At 44.9% G+C, this 15,049-nt stretch overlaps 1 protein-coding gene across 1 annotated transcript; it reads left to right on the top strand.

The window, feature by feature from the left end:
* The first annotated feature begins 2,748 nt into the window (after positions 1-2,748).
* On the top strand, positions 2,749-13,146 carry LOC132767672 (zinc finger protein with KRAB and SCAN domains 7-like). Its single transcript, XM_060762884.2, has 6 exons — positions 2,749-2,798; positions 6,081-6,533; positions 7,345-7,441; positions 8,405-8,481; positions 8,667-8,787; positions 10,161-13,146. Exons 2-6 carry the CDS (start codon positions 6,117-6,119, stop codon positions 11,087-11,089), a joined length of 1,641 nt encoding a protein of 546 aa, XP_060618867.2. The 5' UTR covers positions 2,749-2,798; positions 6,081-6,116; the 3' UTR covers positions 11,090-13,146.
* Positions 13,147-15,049: the final 1,903 nt, after the last annotated feature.

The raw sequence follows: 15,049 nt of genomic DNA, 5'->3' as shown, positions 1-15,049 counted from the left end.
AGGTGTCCCCACATCATCAAAGGATTCATCTTGGGGAAAGCTTCAGAGTTTGGAAAGCTCTTCCAAGTCAGAAGATACACTTGATTCTTTCTATATTCAAAATATCTAACTCATCACTTTAATATTAAGACTTTTTATTTTCTTGTGAGCAGCATGCTTAGAAATTACAAAGCATTTAGAACTTGATAAGTGAGGGTTTTATTTCCTAACTCTGGTCCTTAACTCTGGTGGAAAAACTAACAGAGAAGAGCATCCAAAGGTGTTTTGATTTTGTATCAATTTATAGGATATACAGAGTTTGAAACCACACAATTTGAACTTCTATGACAATGCTTAAACTTTTAGATCAGTCCATTTTAGTAACTTAGAGAATAGGCATATAAAGATATTGACATTAATGTGATAGATGTTGCAATAGAGATTAAATACTGTATTGTTTATTCATTTTAGGTTCTTGTTTTCCTGTTTCTTTTCTTTCTGTAACTGTACTGAACTTGGCTTTTTTTGTTATAAAGTTAATGTAGTGTGTCACAAGATGAAATAAATTTGCAAAACAATATTATTTTTCTCCCAACTTTTTGGTTGTTCGACTTCAATTCTGAATTCATTGAAACAGCTAGTGTTTATGTATCACTTCCTTTACTGTTTTTTGACTTATGGTGATCCAAGAGGAACTTCTCATTGGGGTTTTCGAGGCAAGATTTATTCTGAATGCTTTTGCTTTCCTCCAGAGTCGTTTCAACACTCAGCACTACACCTCAGTGGCTGCTTACACGCAGATATTATGGATTACCCCAATGTTTCTCAACCTTCCTAATGCCGCGACCCCTTAATGCAATTCCTCATGTTGTGGTGACCCCCAACCATAACATTATTTTCGTTGCTACTTCATAACTGTAATTTTGCTAATTTTGTCATGTAAATATCAGATATGCAGAATGTATTTTCATTCACTGGACCAAATTTGGTACAAATACCGATACGCCCAAATTTGAATACTGCTGGGGCTTGGGGGATTGATTTTGTCATTTGGAGTTATAGTTGCTAGGATTTATAGTTTACCTACACCCAGAGAACATTGTGGACGCAAACAATGATGGATCTGGATCAAACTTAGAATCATAGAATCAAAGAGTTGGAAGAGACCTCATGGGCCATCCAGTCCAACCCCATTCTGCCAAGAAGCAGGAATATTGCATTCAAATCACCCCTGACAGATGGCCATCCAGCCTCTGTTTAAAAGCTTCCAAAGAAGGAGCCTCCACCACACTCCGGGGCAGAGAGTTCCACTGCTGAACAGCTCTCACAGTCAGGAAGTTCTTCCTCGTGTTCAGATGGAATCTCCTCTCTTGTAGTTTGGAGCCACTGTTCCGCGTCCTAGTCTCCAGGGAAGCAGAAAACAGGCTTGCTCCCTCCTCCTCCCTGTGGCTTCCTCTCACATATTTATACATGGCTATCATATCTCCTCTCAGCCTTCTCTTCTTCAGGCTAAACATGCTCAGCTCCTTAAGCCGCTCCTCATAGGGCTTGTTCTCCAGACCCTTCATCATTTTAGTCACTCTCCTCTGGACACATTCCAGCTTGTCAATATCTCTCTTGAATTGTGGTGCCCAGAATTGGACACAATATTCCAGGTGTGGTCTAACCAAAGCAGAATAGAGGGGTAGCATTACTTCCCTGGACCTAGACACTATGCTCCTCTTGATGCAGGCCAAAATCCCATTGGCTTTTTTTTTTGCCGCCACATCACATTGTTGGCTCATGTTTAACTTGTTGTTCACGAGGACTCAAAGATCTTTTTCTTGGCACGAATACTCCATATGCCCAAACACCGGTGGATTTGGGGGGAAATAGATCTTGACATTTGGGATTTGTAGTTGAAGGGATTTATAGTTCACCTGCAATCAAAGAGCATTCTGAACTCCACTAATAATGGAATTGAACAAACTTGGCACACAGAACTCCCATGACCAAGAGAAAATACTGGAAAGGTTTGGTGGGCACTGAACCTTTGGGAGTTGTAGTTCATCTGCATCCAGAGAGCACTGTGGACTCAAACAATGATAGATCTGGACCAAACTTGGCATGAATACTCAATATGCCCAAATGTGAACACTGGTGGATTTTGGGGGAAATAGACCTTGACATTGGGGAGTTGTAGTTGATGGGATTTATAGTTCACCTGCAATCAAAGAGCATTCTGAACTCCACCAATAATGGAATTGAACCAAACTTGGCACACAGAACTCCCATGACCAACAGAAAATACTGGAAAGGTTTGGTGGGCACTGAACTTTTGGGAGTTGTAGTTCATCTGCATCCAGAGAGCATTGTGGACTCAAACAATGATAGATCTGGACCAAACTTGGCATGAATACTCAATATGCCCAAATGTGAACACTGGTGGATTTTGGGGGAAATAGACCTTGAATTGGGTCTCTTCTTCCTCTGCCTTTTCTAAACCCAGCTTGTACATCTGGCAACTTGGTATTTTGGGTTATATGGCTGTGTGGAAGAGGGTTATCTGAGTTCCCACTGCCATATATTCCAGTTCAAAGCAGACAATGTGGGATTGTATTAAGGGCCTAAGAAGGGAAAGAGACAGATCCACACACCTCATCAGAAAGGGAGACAGAGAGGGAAGGAGGGGAGGGGGGACTCTGTGGAGGGACTTCCTCCTTCTCAGGCCACGCCCCCTTCGGAAAGGCCTGCCATTGGTCCCGCCGGGAGGGGGCGTGGCTTCGTCCACCTGACCGTGACCGGAAGCAGGAAGTGCCGCGCTCAAAAGGGAACCTCAGGTGAGTTCTTCTTGCAGTCTTCCTCCAGACCTTGGAGGGAAAAGAGGGAAGGCGGGGATCCGGGAAGAAGGCTCAGGAAGGGAAGGTGAGAGGCCGGCGCCCAAGGAGAAGGTGCCTTCCTTGCTTTCCTCCCTCTCTGCTCATTCCCAGGGTCCCCAGATGTTTTGGCCTTCAACTCCCAGTAATCCTAACAGCTGGTAAATTGGCTGGGAATTCTAGGAGTTGTAGGCCAAAACACTGGGGACCCACAAGTTGAGAACCACTGTTTTAGGCCACTTAGAATAATAGAATCATAGAATGAAAAAGTTGGAAGAGACCTCATGGGCCATCCAGTCCAACCCCATTCTGCCAAGAAGCAGGAATATTGCATTCAAATCACCCCTGACAGATGGCCATCCAGCCTCTGTTTAAAAGCCTCCAAAGAAGGAGCCTCCACCACACTCCGGGGCAGAGAGTTCCACTGCTGAACGGCTCTCACAGTCAGGAAGTTCTTCCTCATGTTCAGATGGAATCTCCTCTCTTGTAGTTTGAAGCCATTGTTCCGCGTCCTAGTCTCCAGGGAAGCAGAAAACAAGCTTGCTCCCTCCTCCCTGTGGCTTCCTCTCACATATTTATACATGGCTATCATATCCCCTCTCAGCCTTCTCTTCTTCAGGCTAAACATGCTCAGCTCCTTAAGCCACTCCTCATAGGGCTTGTTCTCCAGACCCTTGATCATTTTAGTCGCCCTCCTCTGGACACATTCCAGCTTGTCAATATCTCTCTTGAATTGTGGTGCCCAGAATTGGACACAATATTCCAGGTGTGGTCTAACCAGAGCAGAAGAGAGGGGTAGCATTACTTCCCTAGATCTAGGCACTATGCTCTTATTGATGCAGGCCAAAATCCCATTGGCTTTTTTGCCGCCACATCACATTGTTGGCTCATGTTTAACTTGTTGTCCATGAGGACTCCAAGATCTTTTTCACACGTACTGTTCTCAAGCCAGGCACCCACCATTATGTATCTTTGCACTTCCTCCTTCATGGGACCCTGGGACTTGTAGTCTGGTGAGGCACCCCCTCCCCTTTTGGCAGAGAAAGCTCAGTTCTCCTTCCATATTTGGGGTTTCCATGATTCATGGGCGAACTCCTGTTGGAAATAGGCAACCTTCTCAATCCCCTCAGTTTGATGATTTGTCTGCATATAATAAGTAAAGGTTTTCCCCTGACATTAAGTCCAGTCATGTCTGACTCTGGGGTGCGGTGCTCATCTCCATTTAAACCACACCTGGAATATGGTGTCCAATTCTGGGCACCACAATTCAAGAGAGATATCGACAAGCTGGAATGTGTCCAGAGGAGGGCGACTAAAATGATCAAGGGTCTGGAGAACAAGCCCTATGAGGAGCGGCTTAAGGAGCTGGGCATGTTTAGCCTGAAGAAGAGAAGGCTGAGAGAAGATATGATAGCCATGTATAAATATGTGACAGGAAGCCACAGGGAGGAGGAGGGAGCAAGCTTGTTTTCTGCTTCCCTGGAGACTAGGACGCAATGGAACAATGGCTTCAAACTACAAGAGAGGAGATTCCATCTGAACATGAGGAAGAACTTCCTGACTGTGAGAGCCGTTCAGCAGTGGAACTCTCTGCCCCGGAGTGTGGTGGAGGCTCCTTCTTTGGAAGCTTTTAAACAGAGGCTGGATGGCCATCTGTCAGGGGTGATTTGAATGCAATATTCCTGCTTCTTGGCAGAATGGGGTTGGACTGGATGGCCCATGAGGTCTCTTCCAACTCTTTGATTCTATGATTCTATGATTTCTAAGCTGAAGAGCCGGCATTGCCCATAGACACCTCCAAGGTCATGTGGCCAGCATGACTGCATGGAGCGCCGTTACCTTCCCGCCGGAGCAGTACCTATTGATCTACTCACATTTGCATGTTTTCAAACTGCTAGGTTGGCAGAAGCTAGGGCTGACAGCGGAAGTGAAATACTATCAGGCCAACATGTATTGTGTCCAAATTTGGTGTCAATTCGTCCAGTGGTTTTTGAGTTATGTTAATCCCACAAACGAACATTACATTTTTATATAGAAGATTGTATAGGTTGGTATTATTATTTACACAGTGTTTCTTCTTATTTTACAGACAATTGAACAACAAAACTATTGTAAAATTACATATATTAGAAGCTACTTCTTTCTCTTCTTTCTTTTCCATTTAAGCAGACTGGCTCACAGCAACGCATATATTGTGCATTGGCACATTCTCTGTTCCTAATAGTTCAGAGTCACCTGAAAATCAGTCTAGCAGCTGAAACCCAATTGCCAAGCATAAATACACATGGATACCATTTCGTTTCTTAACAGATATAAAGATTATGGTTTTCCCAATTGGTCATAATCCCGTAGATTATGATCCTTGGTTGTTCATTCTTTCAGTCGCTTCCGACTCTTTGTGACCTCATGGACCAGCCCACGCCAGAGCTCCCTGTCAGCCGTCACCACCCCCAGCTCCTTCAAGGTCAATCCAGTCACTTCAAGGCTACCATCCATCCATCTTGCCCTTGGTTGGCCCCTCTTCCTTTTTCCTTCCATTTTCCCCAGCATCATTGTCTTCTGTAAGCTTATGATCATAACAGGTCATAAACCCTCCATTTTGAGCTGTCATTATCCAATATCCAATAATTTGGCCCTCCGGGTGTTTTTGACTTCAACTCTCACAACTCCTAACAGTCTGTTAGGAATTGTGGGAGTTGAAGTCCAAAACACCTGGAGGGCCCAAGTTTGTCCAGGCCTGCTCTAACTCCATAATTTCTTAACTCCCAAAACAAGAGGAAAAACCTCCAGACACCACATCTCTTCAAACACAGAGAGGAGAGAGAGGTCTGAGTGCAAAGGTGGAAAAGTAGAAGTCGTAAACAAAGGCATGCAACCTTAAAAGTATCCATTCTACACTAATCAGGATGGCAGAAGAAAGAGGGACACAGAGAGAAAAAGTAGATACCCTCTAACCGACATTCAGGACTCAGGGGAGAAGGGATTCCCTCAGCCCATTCTAAAGCTAACTAACTGTTCCTCATTGAGGACTGCAAACTTGGACAGTGTTTTAATTATGCATTTTCCATTGTAGCACTGGTCATGGACTGCAATAAAGATTGATTGATGGAGCTAATTTCTGGCTTTGATGTGATTCTGAAACATAGAATAGGAGAGTGTTCATAATAGTTCATTCACCAAACATCTTGCTTGCTTCTCCTGCCCCTTTCTTTCGATCTCCAGTAATTTTTTGTTTTTGCCTTTTAGGAGAACCTGGCAACAGTGAAATATCTAGCTTGAAGGATGGGAGGGAAAGACTCTTTTGAGCCCAACCTTGGAAAGGGCCCTTCCCTCATTCGGGCCAAGCCTAGTGGAGCTTTCGAGGAGAGAGCCACACAGAAGAGCCTGCCGGAGGAAGTGCTCACTTCAGATTTACGCCGCCAGCAATTCAGGGACTTTGGCTACAGGGAGACGTTGGGACCTCGGGAGGTTTGCAGCCAGCTGCACCTTCTCTGCCGCCAGTGGCTCCGGCCAGAGCAGCACACCAAGGTGGAGATGCTGGACCTGGTGGTGCTGGAGCAGTTCCTGGCCGTCCTTCCTGCGGAGATGGAGCGCTGGGTGAGGGAATGCGGGGCAGAGAGCAGCGCCCAGGCCGTGGCCCTGGCAGAAGGATTCCTCATCAGCCACGCAGAGGAAGGCAGGCAGAGCAAGGAGCAGCAGGTAAGAGGAGTTCATCCTGGTCCTTTCAAAAATATTGGAATGCTGTTTCTAAAGGATATTTCCAAGCTCCTTGCTGTTTCTTAGGTAATCCCTCGTAGCTCGAGGATGATAGTCTTCCAGATGTGGTGTCATGTCAGTGGGTCCGTGGGTGGCTGTGGAGCCCTATCCTTGATCCGTATCTTCTCCCGCAGTGAGGGCATCGGTTTCCAGACAGAAGGCGGTCCCGGTCAGGGTTGGCTTGACATGCCTTCCTCTTGGCACCTTTCCCCTTTAGCCCTCTTCAAATTCTGCAGCACTGCTGGTCACAGCTGACCTCCAGTTAGAGCGCTCAAGGGCCAGGACTTCCCAGTTCCCAGTGTCTCTGCCAGAGTTTTTGAGGTTGGCTTTGAGCCCATCTTTAAATCTCTTTTCCTGTCCACCACCATTTCATTTTCCGTTCTTGAGTCCGGAGTAGAGCAACTACTTTGGGAGATGATGATCGGGCATCCAGACAATTCCAGCGGAGTTGGTGGCGGAGGAGCATTGCTTCAGTGCTTGTGGTCTTGGCTTCTTTCAGCATGCTGACATTTGTCTGCCTGTCCTCCCAAGAGATTTGCAGGATTTTTCGGAGGCAGCACTGATGGAATTGTTCCAGGGGTTGCATGTGACGTCTGTAGATAGTCCACGTTTCGTAGGTATATATCAGGGTCAAGAGGACAATGGCTGTGCACCCAGTTTCTCCTTGAAATCCTTCTAAGTAGGCATGGCCTACCCTGATTGTGTCCTCTTCCATTTTTTCTTAACCTGATCTTTCCTGTTTCTTCTGGTGCAGGACTTCCTTAAGGAAGAGGAGAAGACCAAGGCAACAAAGTGTTCATCTGGGACCAGTTGGATCATGCCAGACTGGGAGAGCGCCTCCGCCTCATTGGGTAAAGATCATAGAATCATAGAGTTGGAAGAGACCTCGTGGGCCATCCAGTCCAACCCCCTTCCAAGAAACAGGAATATGGCATTCAAAACACCCCCAACAGATGGCCATCCAGCCTCTGTTTAAAAATTCTCAAAGAAGGAGCCTCCACCACACTTCGGGGCAGAGAGTTCCACTGCCGAACAGCTCTCACAGTCAGGAAGTTCTTCCTAATCATAGAATTATAGAATTGGAAGAGACCTCTTTCGCCATCCGGTCCAACCCCCTGCCAAAAGGCAGGAAAATCGCATTCAAATCACCCTCAACAGATGGCTGTCCAGCCTCTGTCTAAAAGCCTCCATAGATGGAGCCTCCACCACACTTCAGAGCAAAGAGTTCCACTGTAGAACAGCTCTCACAGTTAGAAAATTCCTCCTAATGTTCAGGTGGAATCTCCTTTCCTGTAGTTTGAAGGCATTGCTCCACGTCCTAGTCTCCAAGGCAGCAGAAAACAAGCTTGCTCCCTCCACCCTATGACTTCCCCTCACCTCTTGATTCATGGCCATCATGTCTCCTCTCAGTTTTCTCTTCTACAGGCTAAACATGCCCAGTTCTTTAAGCTGCTCCTCATAGGGTTTGTTCTCCAGACCCTTGATTAGTTTAATTGCCCTCCTCTGAACACCTTCCAGCTTGTCAATATCTCTTCAATTGTGGTGTCCAGAATTGGACACAGTGTGATTCCAGTTAAAGGGGATTTTTTTTTAAAATTCTTGGTCCTTTCCTCTAAAATATATTGAAACTAAGCAGGATGTATAGCTTTCAGTATTCCTCATTCTCCAGTTCTATTGCCTATCCCCCTCCTTGTCCTCCGTCTCAAGCTTTGTCTTGGCTCTGTCTTGTCTTTGGAAGGATATGGAAAGGCTTCCATTAGAAATCTAGAGGCTGGTCCATGACTTGCCTTTCTCTTTTTCTGTCTCTCTCACAGGAGAAGGAACAAGGACACAACCACCATTGCCAAGTCCATCTCTTGAGTATGGTTCAGCTTCAGTGGAGCTGGATAAGGTGAGGGAAAGATCCCTGGGGGGGGGGGGGGCTATTCTTGACCCTCTTTCTGGGCATGGAGGAATCTCCCTGTGAATGGAAGGTGTCTGGATACCTTGTTTTAGGAGTGAAATCCAGTTAGTTTATAACAAATTACATTTCTTTTCTTTTTAAGTTGGCACTTAAAACGAAGTATTTTTCTGCAGGTGGCCTTTGAGGAGGTGACTGTGGATTTCACGGAGGAGGAGTGGGCTTTGCTGGACGCGGACCAAAAGGCACTTCAGACAGAAGTCATGGAAGAGAATTTCAAGCTTGTGCGCTCTCTGGGTAATCCTCTTTCTTTCTTATAATTATCACATATGTGCCTCCCAACCATCCCTGTTACCTTGTCAAACATTCTCTATTTCAAATAGGTGAGTTTCACCCGCTTTCTCCTTTTGTAGTGTTTGAGGTCTGTTTTGAGGCTTTTCTTAAAGTTACAGTGGATGATTATCATATCTATATAAATAAAAATGTAATTTTCGTTTGTGGGATTAACATAACTCAAAAACCACTGGACGAATTGACACCAAATTTGGACACAAGACACCTATCAGGCCAATGAGTGACTATCACTCAAAAAATTGATTTTGTCATTTGGTAATTGTAGTTGCTGGGATTTATAGTTCACCTACAATCAAAGCGTATTCAGAACTCCACCAACTATGGAATTGAACCAAACTTGGCACACAGGACTCCCATGACCAAGAGAAAACACTTAGAAGGGTTTGGGGGGCATTGATCTTGAGTTTTGGAGTTGTAGTTCACCTACATCCAGAGAGCGCTGTGGACTCAAACAATGATGGATCGGGACCAAACTTGGCATGAATACTCCATATGTCCAAATGTGAACACAGATGGAGTTTGAGGGGAAATAGACCTTGACATTTGTTAGTTGTAGTTGCTGGGATTTATAGTTCACCTAAAATGAAAGAGCATTCTGAACCCCACAAATGACAAAATTAGGGCAAACTTCCCACACAGAACTCCCACAACCAACAGAAAATACTTAAGGCCATTCAGTCCAACTCCCTTCACTAGGGCAAGAAAATGTAATCAAAGCTCTCCTGACATATGCATATATGTGTGTGTGTGTGTGTGTGTGTGTGTATGTGTATATATGCGCATTTGTGTATATATATATATGTGTGTGTGTGATTTTGCGCATGCATTGTAATGTGTTTTTTTTTTGTTTTGGCCTTTTAAGTCCCTTCTGCTGTGTTTTTCAGTGTTTTTAGAAGTGATGGTCACTTGTTGGCCTGGTGGGTGTCTTATGTCCAAATTTGGTATCAATTCGTCCAGTTGTTTTGGAGTTATGTTAATCCCACAAACAAACATTACATTTTTATTTATATAGATGTGTATAGATTAGCTATGCTGCTTCTCGCTAATGGAGGTGCAGTACAAAAACATCTATAGTATTTTAATTGTATTTTATTGTTTTTGTGCCTGAGCCACCATAAGTTCTTCAGACTACAAAATCCTGTTTCTTTAAGTATCTCCTATAGAAAAAGTTGAAGGATCGGCTCAGTAGGTCTGTTCCCTCTACAGAGGTAATGGAAAGAATTAGGTCTCCTCTCCCAAATAGATGGCAACTGAGGAATTGAGTCAACACTCTAGTTCCCCTTGAGGTTCTGACCAGCTCTGTCTCTATGTTCCAGGTGCTGATGAGCAATTGGAGGAGAAGGAAGAGGGACCAAGCAGCGGCCTGTTCAAAGGAGTTGAATATAAAGAGATTGGACCAAAAGGAAGAAGACTCGATAGTGACGGGAAAGAGCAGAGGGAAACCACAGCTTCTCTGAGTGGGGTGGTCCCTGGAATCTCAATTCCGGAAATAACTCAAACAGAAATGGAAATAAATATATGTATTTGTGGGAGGAGCTTCAGTGGTAGAGAAAACTTTGATTCTCATATGAGAATTCACACAGGAGAAATGCCTGTGAAAACTGAGGAGTGTAGAAAGATAAGCATTTCTCATCCAGCTCATCAGACGTGCCGCCCATCTTTCAAATGCTCAGATTGTGGAAAGAGCTTCACTGAAAAGAGGCAGCTGACTTGCCATCAAGCAACCCACAGAGGAGAAAAACCATTCCCGTGCTTGGAGTGTGGAAAAAGTTTCACTCAGGAGATGCATCTCACTTTGCATCAAAGAACTCACTCGGTAGAGAAGCCGTTTAAATGCTTGGAGTGTGGAAAGAGCTTCAGCCGGAAGACGATCCTGACTCTTCACGAAATAGTTCACACGGGAGAAAAGCCATTTCAGTGTCTGGAATGTGGAGAGAGCTTCAATCGGAAGACAAATCTCACTTGCCACCAAAGGATTCATACCGGGGAGAAACCGTTCCAGTGCCTGGAGTGTGGGAGAAGCTTCAGCTGGATGACAAACCTCATTCGCCATCGAAGCGTTCACACCGGGCAAAAAACCTTTCAGTGTTTGGAGTGCGGAAGAAACTTCAGTCAGAAGAGATACCTCACTTGCCATGAAAGAATTCACACAGGGGAAAAACCCTTTACCTGCTTAGAGTGTGGGAAGAGCTTTGGTCAAAAGGCACACCTGATTTACCATCAAGCAACTCATGCAAAGCATTAGCGAAAATGGTGGAAAACTCGACTTTTATGTGATAAGACACGTTCTAGAGGACTCCTTTGCTCCTCTAAAGTGGCAATAGGTGCAGCGAAGAACACTGTGTCTGCAGATTCACGTCTAGCTGAGCTGTTCAGAGTGGTGAGAGGCTTGACCCAGGTGCTTCTCTGAACCCATTGCTAAAACCTTCAGTAGCTCACTGTGATGTTTTTAACAACCATTTTGCAAATACGAGGGTTGGATGAAAAGTAATGCCTCCACCTTTGTTACTCCTCAACAGATGGCAGTATTGGTATGTGGCGGGCATTGGCTTGTTCAGTAGACTCTCCTCTACAGTTCCATTTTGGCAGGAAGCCTTCGCATTGAACAGTAGTGTTGTTAAAGTGCGAAGTATAACGGTCAGTCAATGCGACTTAAGCAACATGCAGTCATTGAATTCTTAACAGCAGAAGGTGTCACCCCAAAGGAGATTCATTAGAGAATGCAAGCTGTTTATAGTGATTGTGTTGATGTGAGTACTGTGCGTTGTTGGGCGAGTAAGTTTAAAGAAGTTGAGGTGCGTGACAAACCAAGAGTTGGACGTCTTGTGACAGCAACCACTGAGTTTCACAATCAAAAGGTTGACAGATTGATTCAGGATGATCGTCTTATCACTCAGAGAGAAATTTCAAGCATAATCGGTATTTCACAAGAATGTATGGGTCACATTATTGCTTTGCTTGGCTATCGGAAGATCTGTGCACGATGGGAACACAGCACAACTTCAAAGACTGGATCTCACCACCGTACAGCATCCTCCATTCAGTCCAGATTTAGCACCATCTGACTTCCATCTGTTCCTGATAATGAAAGAAGATCTGCGGGGACATCGTTACGCTTCTGATGAAGACGTTGAGAGAACTGTGAGACGCTGGTTGCGGAAGCAGAGTGTCGACTTCTCCCGTAATGGCTTCAGAAAATTTGTTCACCGTTAGCAGAAATGTATCCAAAAGTGAATAGTGGTAGTTAAAGAGCACATTCTAAGGATTGTTTCTGCATTTGATTTATTAAAATATTCCCATCCAAACCCAAGTAACGAAGGTAGAGGCATTACTTTTCATTCATCCCTTCATTCAATCTATCACCATTGGAGCAGAGTCCAACAATGAGGTGTCCAGCAACTCTGAGTGGGTTTATACTGGATCAGTTTCAGTTGGCTGAGTGTTGTTGATGTGGACAAGCTGCTGCGGCTAGTAAGAAGGACCACTATTGTACCCCAGAGCAGGAACACCTCTGGCCTTAAACACCATACCAGCTTGATAAAATCAGCAAGCAGTTTATTGAATAATAAATTCACGCAAGCCAGTAAAAATCCACCTTGCACATTGAGGTCTCTGGAGGGCAGCTACTCCAACCAGCCAGAACCTGACTGGTAACTGTCACCCAAAGGGCCTTCTTGTTGGCTGCCCTAAGACTGTGGAATGACCTGCCGAAAGAGCTCCCACAGTGGGATCAGCTGTTGGAATTTAAAATCAACTAAAAACCTAAGGGCCCCCTGTTGGCAAAGCGGGTTAAACTGCTGAGCTGCTGAACTTGCTGACCGAAAGATTGGCGGTAAGAATCCGGGGAATGGGGTGAGCTCCTGCTGTTAGCCCCAGCTTCTGCCAAAGTAGCAGTTTGAAAACATGCAAGTGTGAGTAGATCAATAGGTACTGCATCTGCAGGAAGGTAATGGAGCTCCATGCACTCATGCTGGCCACATGACCTTGGAGGTGTCTATGGGCAAAGCCAGCTCTTTGGCTTAGAAATGGAGATGAGCACCCCCCCCCCCCCAGAGTTGGACATGACTGGACTTAATGTCAAGGGGAAACCTTTACCTTTAAAGACCTATTTCTTCCTGCAGACCTACCTAGCCAGTTTTAAGCATGAATTCTAAACTCGTGTCTTGTGTTTAATCTCTGTTTTGTGTATTTTAATATGTATATTTATAGAATTTTTACAATGATTATGTATTTTAATTATGCCGTAACCTGCCTTGAGCTACCAAGAGAGACGGGTAAGAAATAAAATTATTATTAATATTACTTTTAGCATTTCTTTTTTAAAAATTATTCCCCATCATAACTATAAAACAGTAATCAACGAGTCACAGTCTTCTTAAATTTAATTGAGGATTTTTCTTTGAGCAACATCGTCAAAATGTCTATCTGCTGATTCGCATGTCTTCCTCAGCCATCAGGATGTATCAGGATGCCTGGTTCTTTCCATCTCTAGGCATAAATAATTCTCACAACAATAATCACATGTAATAGCTTCTTTCCGTATTTCTTTTCTAGTTGGTCAAATGGCATCTTCAACAAATACAGTTCGAACTTCATTATAATGTTAACCTTTGTTCATATCCATTCACTTTGTCCAGTTGGGTTTATGTCCCTTTCATTATTCTTTGCCCTTTCTTCCTACGATCTTGGTTCCATCTCCTCTTCTCATCTGGTCTGCCCCCAGCCTGTTTCCGTACTTCTGTTGCCTTTTGCACTGTGTAGTCCAAATCCCTTCTAGCTGAATGGAAGAGAGATTCCTTCCCACTTTGAATCATTGAGTTTGAGAAGACCTCGTGGGCCATCCAGTCCGACCCCATTCTGCCAAGAAGTGGGAAAATTGCATTCAAAGCACCCCAACAGATGGCCATCCAGCCTCTGCTTAAAAGCCTCCAAAGAAGTAGCCTCCACCACACTCTGGGGCAGAGAGTTCCACTGCTGAACTGCTCTCACAGTGAGGAAGTTTTTCCTAATGTTCAGGTGGAATCCCCTTTCCTTAGGGTTTAGGGTTTGGGTTAGGGTAAGGATTAAGGATAGGGTTTGGGTTAGGGATTTGGGTTAGGCTTACGGTATGGTTCAGGGTAAGGGTTAGGGATAGGGTTTGGGTTAGGGGTTGGGCTTAGGCTTAGGCTTAGGGTACGGTTCAGGGTTAGGGTAAGGATTAGGGATAGAGTTTGGGTAAGGGGTTAGGCTTAGTGTATGGTTCAGGGTAAGGGTTTGGGTTAGGGGTTGGGCTTAGGTTTAGGCTTATGGTATGGTTCAGGGTTAGGGTAAGGATTAGGGACAGGGTTTGGGTTAGGGGTTGGGCTTAGGCTTAGGGTACGGTTCAGGGTTAGGGAAAGGGTTTGGGTAAGGGGCTGGGCTTAGGCTTAGTGTACGGTTTAGGGTTAGGGCAAGGATTAGGGATAGGGTTTGGGTTAGGGATTGGGCTTAAGCTGAGGGTATGGTTCAGGGTTAGGGGTATGGGTTAGGGTAAGGTTTAGGGTTTGGGTAAGGGTTTGAGTATTTATTATTTATTAACTTCATTTAGATACCGCTTTTCCCAGCCCTTAGGCGACTCAAAGCGGTTATAAGGGGTAAGGCTTAGGCTTACGGTACGGTTCAGTAAGTAAGGGGTTAGGCTTAGGATTACGGTACGGTTCAGGGTTAGGGTAAGAGTTAGGGTTTCACCATTAAAGAAGTATTACATTCCTTCTGTATTATCTGTCTCCGACCTGGCTTACATTAGCTAAGTCTCTTTTGCGTAAACAGCACTCTCGAAGGAACGATGCAACATCTCCGTGATGCTCGGAGCTTCCGGACCCAGCTATCATACTATTACTAAAGCTAGGGTGCATCTATAGCAGGCATGGGCAAACTTGGGCTCTCCAGGTGTTTTGGACTTCAACTCCCAGAATTCCTAACAGCCTCAGGCCCCTTCCTTTTCCCCCTCAGCCGCTTAAGCGGCTGAGGGGGAAAAGGAAAGGGCCTGAGGCTGTTAGGAATTCTGGGAGTTGAAGTCCAAAACACCTGGAGAGTCCAAGTTTGCTAGGCCTGCTGTAGACTTAATGCACTTTTGATACCACTTTGCCTTCTCTGCTGGGGCATCACCAAAATTACAACTCTCAGGACTCCTTAGCATTGAGCCATGGCAGTTTAATGGCAGTTTAAGTGGTGTCAAATATAAACC

The sequence above is a fragment of the Anolis sagrei genome, chromosome 2 (assembly GCF_037176765.1).
Source record: "Anolis sagrei isolate rAnoSag1 chromosome 2, rAnoSag1.mat, whole genome shotgun sequence".
NCBI classification, from domain to species: domain Eukaryota; kingdom Metazoa; phylum Chordata; class Lepidosauria; order Squamata; family Dactyloidae; genus Anolis; species Anolis sagrei.
This window is presented reverse-complemented; position numbering and strand designations above follow the sequence as displayed.

Coding starts and splice junctions, on each gene's coding strand:
- LOC132767672 (XM_060762884.2), top strand. CDS start 6,117: ATGGGAGGGAAAGACTCTTTTGAGCCCAACCTTGGAAAGGGCCCTTCC. Junction 6,534..7,344: donor GGCAGAGCAAGGAGCAGCAG/GTAAGAGGAGTT, acceptor CTTCTGGTGCAG/GACTTCCTTAAGGAAGAGGA. Junction 8,788..10,160: donor CAAGCTTGTGCGCTCTCTGG/GTAATCCTCTTT, acceptor TCTATGTTCCAG/GTGCTGATGAGCAATTGGAG.